General features: G+C 41.4%; 1 protein-coding gene across 1 annotated transcript; it reads left to right on the forward strand.

Moving 5' to 3' along the window:
- Nucleotides 1–1922: 1922 nt before the first annotated feature.
- On the forward strand, nucleotides 1923–11307 carry gp1ba (glycoprotein Ib platelet subunit alpha). Its single transcript, XM_077230785.1, has 4 exons — nucleotides 1923–2163; nucleotides 7069–7344; nucleotides 8884–9995; nucleotides 10107–11307. The coding sequence occupies exons 1-4, from the start codon at nucleotides 2109–2111 to the stop codon at nucleotides 11043–11045; spliced, it is 2382 nt and encodes a 793-aa protein (XP_077086900.1). The 5' UTR covers nucleotides 1923–2108; the 3' UTR covers nucleotides 11046–11307.
- Nucleotides 11308–11529: the final 222 nt, after the last annotated feature.

The following is an 11529-nucleotide window of genomic DNA, read 5'->3' on the forward strand; positions in this document are numbered from 1 at the left end:
TTTCATCGTTGTCGGTGATCAGACCTACGACCGTAGTATCATCAGCAAACTTGATGATGGAATTAGAGCTGTGAGTTGCCACGCAGTCATATGTGTACAAGGAGTACAAGAGTGGGCTGAGAACACAGCCCTGTGGGGCTCCAGTGTTGAGGGTCAGTGATGAGGAGATGTTGCTGCCTATTCTAACCACCTGGCGTCTGTTTGACAGGAAGTCCAGGATCCAGCTGCACAGCAAGCTGTTTAAGCCCAGAGCCCGGAGTTTCACATCAAGCAAGGAGGGCACTATGGTATTGAATGCTGAGCTGTAGTCTACAAATAGCATTCTCACATATGTGTTCCTCTTTTCCAGGTGGGAGAGAGCAGTGTGTATTGTAGATGCAATAGCATCATCAGTGGAGCGGTTATTGCGGTATGCAAACTGCAGTGGGTCCAGTGAGGAAGGTAGAACAGAGCAGATGTAATCTCTGACTAGTCTCTCAAAGCATTTACTGATGATGGGGGTCAGAGCAACAGGGCGCCAGTCATTTAAGCAGGTGATGTTGGTTTGCTTCGGTACAGGTACGATGATGGACGTTTTGAAGCATGTGGGGACTACAGACAAGGAGAGGGACCAATTGAAAATGTCCGTAAAAACACCAGCTAGTTGGTTCGCGCACTTTCTGATGACGCGGCCCTATAGTCTGCCAGGCGATGATCTAATGCTCATATTTGATAATCTGAAGACTCTTTGTGCTACTTTCATATGAGAAAACCTCTGATCGACTGAGATGACTTGTGTTGCGTGGTATCGTGGTGTTCGGGTCAATTTGACCCGGAGAAGATTTTCTTTTTCCCGAAAATACTATTTAATGTTATCGCTTTGGACTGAAACTTAGTGACTTTGTTCCCAAACGGTATAACTAAATCTATTTTTTTTTTGAAAATTTTCTTATTTTTTTGTGGGGGTTTTGTTACCTTGTTACACTTGTGGTGTTCCCGGTCAAAAATGACCGGCCTATAAAAAATAGCTTATAAATCACTCATTATACCATATTTTCACCCAATCTTGGATTTAATCTTTTTGTCAACATGTTCTCTTTCAATTAGGACTGGTTTTATATTTTGATTTGCATCTGAATAATCATAGGCTTCATTTATTTGAGAGTAGGCATTTCATTTTTTGAGTCATTTTTAAAAAAAAATTGAATAATTTTGGAAATATTAAATAAAATCTGAAAAAAATTGGTATTGTTGATCACACTAGTCAACTTAAAATTTTCACCAGGATTTTTTTTTTGAAACTTTTGTTTTGTAAAAAATATGGCACATAGTCACACTTGGGGTGTTCCCGGTCAAAAATGACCGGCCTATAAAAAATAGCTTATAAATCACTCATTATACCATATTTTCACCCAATCTTGGATTCAATCTTTTTGTCAACTTGTTCTCTTTCAATTAGGACTGGTTTTATATTTCTGTTTGCATCTGATTAATCGTGGGCCTCATTTATTTGAGAGTAGGCATGGTCAAAAATGGTCACAATGGCCGACCATTGAAAGTGAATGGGAGAGACTGAAAATAACAGAACAATTTAGTTTTCAGGAGCATGTTCATTATTTTCATGTACACATATGAGCATGTGTGCTTGCAAACATCGAGCTCTTGGACCTGTGTATGTATCGATACATTTATACACACGCTACCCAGACACACACACGTTAAAACACACAAACTTTTTTGAGTATTACACACATTCTTTTCCACAGAGAGAAAATTTGATCCTACCCTAACCTGCATCTAATATGCAAACAGAAATATAAAACCAGTCCTAATTTGATTTGGAGTTAAAATATCCCACATCATCACACACCCTTCACCATATCTAGAGATCGGCATGGGGAACTTTCCATAAGATCATCTCTCGATGCTAATCACACCAGCTATTAGCCGAACTGAAATAACAGCATGCCAGTAAAACCGTTTCAGATGTTACGGTTTTTGTACTCAAGGAAAACTAAAAGACTTGATGTGAAAAACTCGTTGCAAACATGCTCATATATAGAGAGGCGCTTGTGGTTTGTGTTTGACACTGAGGAAAAGAGATAGAGCTGAATCCAGCAGAAGATATAATGCTCTCAGTACAGAGACGAGAGGAAACGGCTTCACACACGCCAGCGCTCAGAGGTACTGACACATTCATCATTTATTCATTTATTATTATTTATTCTGAAGGTGAAACCTCACATTTGTGTGGTGCAGTGAAGTACATGTATTTTTGAATACATGAAGCCTATTTTTAGCCTATTTCGATTGTTTTGTGTTGTGACATTATTCTCAAGAACATTCAAGTACTAATTCTCATTCTGTAGGAAAGAAAATCTTCCTGTTAGGATATGTATTTAAAATTGTACTTCTCTAATGTACATTATGATTCAAAATCTGATCAAAAATACTGTAAAACACTGAAATATTATTGTAATGTAAATCAGCTGTTTTCTATGTGAATATATAGTAAAGTGTAATTTATTCCTGTGATCAAAGCTGAATTTTCAGCATCATTACTCCAGTCTTCAGTGTCACATGATCCTTCAGAAATCACTATAATATGGGGTCAGTTGTTCAAAGGTAAACTGATCGGATTTTGGTTATCGGATTGGATCAAATCTTGAAAATGGGTTGTTCAAAAGGGAAAGAATGAGTCTGAAATCAGATTAGATCATGGAATCCAATCCTAATTTGAATCTGGATCAAACCTTCAGTTTGTGTTGTTCAAAACTTGTCAGTATGATTTGGATAACTTTGATCCAAAAAACAGGATTATCCTGATCCCAACAGGGGGTAGGATTTCAAGGTGGATTCTAAGAAGAAAATGCAGTAAAACTTTTAAATTGGTCAAAAAATACTTTTGTATCATTTAGTGTATATATACTTTTATTTATATTTTGCACTTGACTTGTGTAACCGTTGTAACAGTGATAAAGTAGATAAAGTAGACATAGGCTACCAATAAAGCTATTCAGTAATGTAAAGTAAATATAAAAATGATCTTGTCCCCATGAAATAATTTCAATAACAAACAAAAATAATATAATTCCATTTTTCTGTCATTCATCACCGTATATTAATTTCAAAGAAACAATCATCAGAGATGAGCCTGTCAAAAATAATTTCTAACAATTGCATACTATACGTCCAGTCAGTCCCTCATTCAGAAAAATGTTTTAAGACTTTTTCAAAATATCCACAATGTATATTTGTTTTTTATTTGTTGTGGCTCAGATGAGGGGTCATAAAATAAATTTATGAATGGATGTGGATGTTTTTGTTATTTGTGTGTTTTGTCTCAAAATAAGAAGCATTTACAGTGACTCCATGTTGGCTCTTCTATCTGTTCTTTACATAGCTAAAGGATATGTTGTCCCATTAAGAGCACTGGTAATCCGGATTTGGTAATCTTGAAAACTGTGTATCTGGATCAGGGTGATCCAGTCCAATGTTGCTTTGAAAAACCGGCATAAAAGTTAGACGGATTACCTGATCCTGAATAGGAAAAAATTGGATTTCCAAATCCGGATCATTTTGATCCAGATTAAATGTTTTGAACAACTGGCCCATGATGATTTGATGATCAAGAAACATTTATGATTATCAGTTGAAAACTTCCTATTTTTGTGGGAACCATCATACATATTTCAGGATTATTTGATGAATAGAAAGTTCAAAAGAGCCGTATTTATTTTAGATAGAATCTTTAATAAGCATCTTTACTGTCCCTTTTAATTCATAATGCATCCTTGATTAATAGAAATGTTTGGTTCCAGTTTATTTCGATAGTCCACTTTAGACATTTTACTAACTTTTTTGACATTTTAGCAACCTGGATTTTATGTTGCTAAATGAAACTTGGCTAGAAGACAGCTGCAGTGCAACAGTCCTCAATGAAACAGCCCCTCCTAACTTTACTTTTATGAGTGTCTGCAGAGCTGTCAGAAGAGGCGGAGGTTTAGCTGCTCTTTATAAAGATGTCTATCAATGTAAGCAAATATCATTTGGGAATTACCCGTCTTTCGAATATCTGGGTATTGTGTTAAAAGGTGCTCCACGCATTTTACTTATCATTGTTTACAGGCCTCCAAAATACTCTCCAGCTTTTGCTGAGAACTTAACAGAACTGTTATCAACAATTTCCTCAGAGTTTTGACTGTTTTATCATTGCTGGAGATTTTAACATCCACATAGATAATGCAGAAAACTATATGGCAAAAGAAATCAAAACTGTTTTAAAAACTTTTGATCTGACTCAGCATGTACATGGACCCAAACATAATCGTGGACACACTCTAGATTTACTTATCAGCAAGTGTCTAAACATTTCATCAATTGTTATTAAGGATGTAGCACTGTCTGATCATTTCTGTATTTTCTTTGATATATTGATCTCTCCTGCCATTGAAGCTAGATCTGTGTCTGTCAAGAAGAGATGCTTAAATGAGAACACTAGTGTACTATTTATGAAGGCTATATCTTTAACACCAAGCATATCTGCTGACTCTGTTGATTTTCTCCTTGATTCTTTTAACTCAAAAGTTAAGAGTGTAATTGATGATATTGCTCCTGTGAAAGTCAGGAAGAAGAGTGGCAGACAAAAAGCACCTTGGAGAAACTCAACAGCAGTGCAAAATATGAAAAGACAATGCAGAAAAGCAGAGCGCATGTGGCGGAAGACAAAACTTGTAGTCCATTATAACATCTACAAAGACAGCATCCATGCATTCAATAAGGAACTAGGCAAAGCTAGACAGACTTTCTTCTCGAATATTATAAACAGCAATATAAACAACACGCGCACTCTTTTTGCTACTGTAGAGAGACTGACAGACCCCCCAAGCCAGATTCCCAGTGAAATGCTCTCAGTGAGAAAGTGCAGTGAGTTTGCTTCTTTCTTCTCTGAGAAAATCAATAATATCAGAAAGGTGATCAGCTCATCCTTGAGTTGCGCTGGTGTCAGGCAGATCAGACAACAGCACGAGAAAGTAGCCACTATGTCTGATTTCGAAGAAATTAATGGTAAAATTTTGGAAGAAACCGTACAGCACCTAAAAACATCAACCTGCGCCCTTGATGCACTTCCCACATCTTTTTTCAAAAATGTGTTACACAGCTTAGAAGCAGATCTCCTAGAAGTGGTAAATGCCTCACTTCTCTCTGTGAGTTTTCCGACCTCCCTGAAAACTGCTGTTGTCAAGCCCCTCCTGAAAAAGAGCAATCTGGATAAGACCATATTAAACAACTATAGACCGATCTCAAATCTTCCTTTCATAGGCAAGATCATTGAAAAAGTTGTCTTCAATCAGCTGAACAAATTCTTAAGCTCAAATGGACACTTTGACCATTTTCAATCTGGTTTCCGACCGCATAAAGATAATAAACTATATTCGCTTAAATACTGATACAGGCAAATTATCAGTGCTGGTACTACTCGACCTCAGTGCTGCATTTGACACGGTCGATCACAACATACTTCTTGACAGGCTGGAAAACTGGGTCGGGCTTTCTGGGATAGTCCTAAAATGGTTCAGGTCATACTTAGGAGGCAGAGGTTATTATGTGAGTATAGGAGACCATAAGTCTGAGTGGACATCCATGACATGCGGAGTCCCTCAAGGCTCAATTCTTGCGCCACTCCTATTCAACCTGTACATGCTCCCAATGAGCCAAATAATGAGAAAGAACCAAATCGCTTACCACAGCTATGCAGACGACACACAGCTCTACTTACACACACACACACACACACACACACACACACACACACACACACACAAACACACACACACACACACACAGCTCTACTTATCCCTATCGCCTAACGATTACAGCCCCATTAACTCTCTGTTCCAATGCATTGATGAAGTAAACAATTGGATGTGCAAAACTTTCTTCAGTTAAACAAAGACAAAACTGAAGTCATTGCGTTTGGAAACAAAGATGAAGTTCTCAAGGTGAACGCATACCTTCAGTCTAGGGGTCAAACAACTAAAAATCAAGTCAGGAATCTGGGTGTGACACTAGAGTCAGACCTTAGTTTCAGTAGTCATGTCAAAGCAATAACTAAATCAGCATACTATCATCTGAAAAATATTGCAAGAATTAGATGCTTTGTTTCCAGTCAAGACTTAGAGAAACTTGTGCATGCTTTCATCACCAGTAGGGTGGATTATTGTAATGGACTTCTCACTGGCCTTCCCAAAAACACCATAAGACAGTTGCAGCTCATACAGACCGCTGAGCAGAACCAGTCCAGAAGATATGAACACATCACACCAGTCCTCAGGTCTTTACACTGGCTGCCAGTTACATTTAGGATTGATTTTAAAGTATTATTACTGGTATATAAATCATTCAATGGCCTAGGACCTCAATACATTTCAGATATGCTCACTGAATATAAACCCAACAGATCACTCAGATCATTAGGATCACATCAGCTAGAAATACCAAGGGTTCACTCTAAGCATTTAATGAATGAGCACTGTGCCACTGTTCGTCCGACTGTTTGCACTGTATTTTATTTTATTTTTTAATTATTCTGATTTGTTTTGATTATTTCTGTATTTTATCTTTTATTCTAAACTGTTTTAATTATTCAGATTTTTTATTTATTTAATTTTTATATGTAAAGCACTTTAAATTACGATTGTGTACGAAATGTGCTATATAAATAAACGTGCCTTGCCTTGCCTAACTATAAGTAACTTTGCAACTACATGTCAACTAACTGTCATTAGAGTATTAGTAGACTGTTAGGTTAGGGTTAGTATATTAAGCAGACAGTCTACTAATACTATATAATATATTGAAATAAAGTGTTACCCAAAATTTTTATTTCTTACTGACCCCAAACCTTTGAACAGTAGTGTACTTCACATTAAAATAAAATAAAGATGTCAAAATACTATTTTTTGGAGTTATGTTACATAAATGAGAGTTTGGGGAGAAAAAAAATGTCACTGAACAAATAGCGTCTTTATTTTATTTTGTATTATATATTGGCACAGCTATGCTTAAAACTGCCTTGTTTTCTTCCAGTTGTCATCATGCGACGCTTCGTCTTCCTCATGATGCAATTCTGCGTCGTCATGAGCGTCAGCTGTCCGACGGACATGAACCAGGACCACCGGCCCCGCGTGAGCTGTGTGGGCCAGAGCCTGACGACGGTTCCCGACGGGATCAAGCCCGACACGCAGGTTCTGGTTCTCACAGGAAACCACTTCAGTTCTCTGTCCTGGTCCTCGTATTCTGGATTCACGCAGCTGCACGAGCTGGACCTGAGCCACAATCTCATCACCACGCTGGAGCCGCCAGGTAAACCAAAGCATTGCAGTTGAGTCTCAGAGTGAGTCACAAGAGTCTCAGAGAGACTCACAAGAGTTTCAGAGAGAGTCTCAAGTGTCTCAAAGAGAGTCTCAAGAGTCTCAGAGAGAGTTTCAGAGAGTCTCAGAGAGAGTCACAAGAGTCTCAGAGAGAGTTTCAGAGAGTCTCAGAGAGAGTCACAAGAGTCTCAGAGAGAGTCTCAAGTGTCTCATAGAGAGTCTCAAGAGTCTCAGAGAGAGTTTCAGAGAGTCTCAGAGAGACTCACAAGAGTTTCAGAGAGAGTCTCAAGTGTCTCAAAAAGTCTCAAGAGTCTCAGAGAGAGTTTCAGAGAGTCTCAGAGAGAGTTTCAGAGAGTCTCAGAGAGAGTCACAAGAGTCTCAGAGAGAGTCTCAAGTGTCTCAAAGAGAGTCTCAAGAGTCTCAGAGAGAGTTTCAGAGAGTCTCAGAGAGAGTCACAAGAGTCTCAGAGAGAGTCTCAAGTGTCTCAAAGAGAGTCTCAAGAGTCTCAGAGAGAGTCTCAAGAGTCTCAGAGAGAGTTTCAGAGAGTCTCAGAGAGAGTCACAAGAGTCTCAAAGAGAGTTTCAGAGAGTCTCAGAGAGAGTCTCAAGAGTCTCAGAGAGAGTCTCAAGAGTCTCAGAGAGAGTTTCAGAGAGTCTCAGAGAGAGTTTCAGAGAAAGTCTCGAGAGTCTCAGAGATTTGTCTCAAGAGTCTCAAAGAGAGTCTCAGAGAGTCTCAAGAATCTCAGAGAGAGTGTCAGAGAGAGTTTCAGAGAGTGTCAGAGTTTCAGAGAGTCTCAGAGAGAGTCTCGAGAGTCACAGAGTCTAGAGTCACAGAGAGTCACAAGAGTCTCAGAGAGAGTCTCAAGAATCTCAGAGAGAGTCATGAGAGTCTCAGAGAGAGTCACGAGAGTCTCGGAGAGAGTTTCAGAGAGTCTCAGAGAGAGTCTCGAGAGTCACCGAGAGAGTCTTGAGTCACATAGAGTCAGAGTCTCGAGAGTCAAGGAGAGAGTCTCAGAGAGTCTCAATAATCTCACAGAAAGTCTCAAGAGTCACAGAGAGAGTCTAAAAGAGAGTCTCAAAGGGAGTCTCAGAGAGAGTCTCAATAATCTCACAGAAAGTCTCAAGAGTCACAGACAGAGTCTAAAAGAGTCTCAAGAGTCTCAAAGAGAGTCTCAATAGTCTCAGAGAAAGTCTCGAGAGTCTCAGAGAGTTTCAGAGAATCTCAGAGAAAGTCTTGAGAGTCTCAGAGAGAGTCTCGAGAGTCAAGAGAGAGTCTCGAGAGTCACAGAGTCACGAGAGTCTCAGAGAGAGTCTCAAGAGTCTCAGAGAGAGTCACAAGAGTCTCAGAGAGAGTTTCAGAGAGAGTCTCGAGAGTCACAGAGAGAGTCTCGAGTCACAGAGAGTCACAGAGAGTCTCAAGATTCACAGAGAGTCTCAAGAGTCTCAAAGAGAGTCTCAAGGTCTCAAAGAGAGTCTCAAGAACTGCAAGAGTCTCAGAGGAGATCTCAACTTAAACTGTGTGTCTCTTTCAGGTCCAGTGCTGGAGAACCTGAGCGTGTTGCGTTTGTCTGGTAACAGGTTAACTGGTTTGGGAGGACTGGTGTTCCGCTGCGCTCCCAACCTGATGGAGATCTTCTTGGACACTAACCAGATTCGTTCCCTTCACGACGCCACCTTCAGCGAACTCCCACGTCTGGAGGTCATCAATCTCTCTCAGAATAAGCTTCCCGCCCTGCCGGCTCGCCTTCTGGAGCGAGTGTCTTCCAGCAGCTTGAAGACGTTTGATTTGGAGAATAACAGTGTTTCGCTGATGCCCGATAGGTTCTTCTCGTCTAAACCCGAGTTACCGTACGTTTTCCTATCCTATAATCCCTGGATCTGCAGCTGTGCTGTAGGTTATCTCCACAGCTACCTGAACGACCAGGAGCACAACGTTTACAAGCATGAAGCACCGAACGGCCTCGTTCCCGCCGCCGACAGCGTTGTGTGTTCTGGACCGCCTCACCTATTCCAACGCCCCATCATTGAACTGGAAGATAATGACTTCTGCCCTCCAGATCCACCTGTCTACCCCATCGGAGACTGGGATTTCAAATCTAATAGTATAACCTTAGTTAAACCAAATTCCAGCCCTCAAACCCCTCCTGCTCCACACGACACCACCGACATCACCCTCGTGCCCACTTCCACCAAATCCTGGACCCCCACTTGGTCCTGGCTCAGAGCTGAGTCCTGGAGTACAACAAGGTCTGAATTCTGGACCACATTTGAGCTTTTTAACTTGAATCCAATGACTGGTCCAGAGAATGCCACTCCAGACACCACCGAATCACTTGCTTACACAACACAATCAAACACTAGGATTACTGACCCGTACCAACCCACAACTTCTGAACCGCCAACCACTGGACCCATTACTGTTGGATCCCAAGGTCAAAGTACCTCCGGATCTGAACCGCACACTTCCAGAACGATCACGATCCAGACCGAACCGCCAACCACTGGACCCAATACAGCCAGATTCCAGGGTCAAAGTACCTCCCGACTGGATCCTCACTCCTCTAGCGCAACGCTCACGGTCCAGACTGAACCACCAACCACTGGACCCTATACAGCCAGATCCCAAGGTCAAAGTACTTCCCGACTGGATCCTCACTCCTCTAACACAACGATCACGGTCCAGACCGAACCACCAACCACTGGACCCTATTCAGCCAGATCCCAAGGTCAAAGTACTTCCCGACTGGATCCTCACTCCTCTAGCGCAACGATCACGGACCAGACTGAACCACCAACCACTGGACCCATTATTGCTGGATCCCAAGGTCAAAGTACCACCGGATCCTCTAGAACAACGATCACGGTCCAGACCGAACCGCCAACCATTGAACAATGGAGGAATCGGATCATTCCCCGAACAGAAGCGCCCACTAGTGTCGGTCCGCACTGGCTAGATGCTCGTGATGCAGGTGGAAGGATCCTGCCGTGGTGCTGGTGGTTATTTGCCGGTTTTGTGTTGTTGTGTATGCTATCGTCTCTCACGTCATGTTTTCTGTGTGTTTGGCTCCTGAGGAACCACCTCACATTCAGCCGGTGGCTCAAGCATCACGGTTGCTTACCTCACTCGGACAGCGACGGGGTCATCCTACAGGCGTACAGTTACACTGAACACACACAGCGAAGGGAGGAAGAAGGTGAGCGCGTGAGCTTTATACCCCTGAAACAGCTCAGAGACGTTCAAGCCGTGTTCCGAAGCGTCCTCTTCATCAACCGGCCGGAAGAGCAGAAACACGACACTGAAGGGAGAGATGCCTCTTCCAAAGTAGAGCTGGTTTCTGTAGCAGGCGGAGCGAGAGATAAGGAGCGAGAGCCGACGAAGAGCGGGGAAGTGTTCAGGAAGACCCTGCACAGGGTGATTAGCCGAGAACAGGAAGCAGATGGAAGGAGAGGGGGATGGAGAGAGGAACAGGAAGCAGATGGAAGGAGAGGGGGATGGAGAGAGGAACAGGAAGCAGATGGAAGGAGAGAGGGAGAGGGATCGACCGCTCGCTATAGTCTGATCCTGAGGGAGGAGAGAGGAACACAGCGACAGATGCAGTGGGTGGTCGGGGAATGGGAGCTGGGGGATGAGGGCGTGGCCTATCAGAGGTCCTGCTCTCTGATTGGCCAGCCCTCCACTGTCGCTCAGGAGTGAACCGTCATTGGATACAAATTTGGTTTCGTTAGTTAACTCTCAAATATTGATTGTTGATTCCAAGCCAATAAATTGTCATGTTTTTTTTGTGTAACATGTTTCACAATTCATAGTTTCAATGCAGCAACAGAAAAATAAACTAAAAACAAGTACAAATGTATAGCAGAGGGATCAGTAAAAAGTGTAAACTCACTTAATTTTGATAATTTTTACAGAATGCAAGACTTCATTTTGCTTCTCCAGTAAATGTATCTTGATTTAAGAATGCTTTGTATTTTTGTCTTTTTCGCCCCAGTACAAATATCTTTTTTTTGCAGCATAATCAGAGGCATTTTTCCAAATGAATTCCTCCAGTTCATGTCCAGTAGCTTCACACAATTGATGAATTTGATGTTAAATTCCAAAACAGTTAAGATTATTAATGCTAGTTAAAAAATGAAGGCTGTTAACTAAACAGAAAAACTAGCCTGTTATTAGTAATCTC

Source organism: Siphateles boraxobius, unplaced genomic scaffold (genome assembly GCF_051911475.1).
Source record: "Siphateles boraxobius isolate OS27281-9 unplaced genomic scaffold, OSU_SipBor_1 150, whole genome shotgun sequence".
Lineage (NCBI taxonomy): Eukaryota > Metazoa > Chordata > Actinopteri > Cypriniformes > Leuciscidae > Siphateles > Siphateles boraxobius.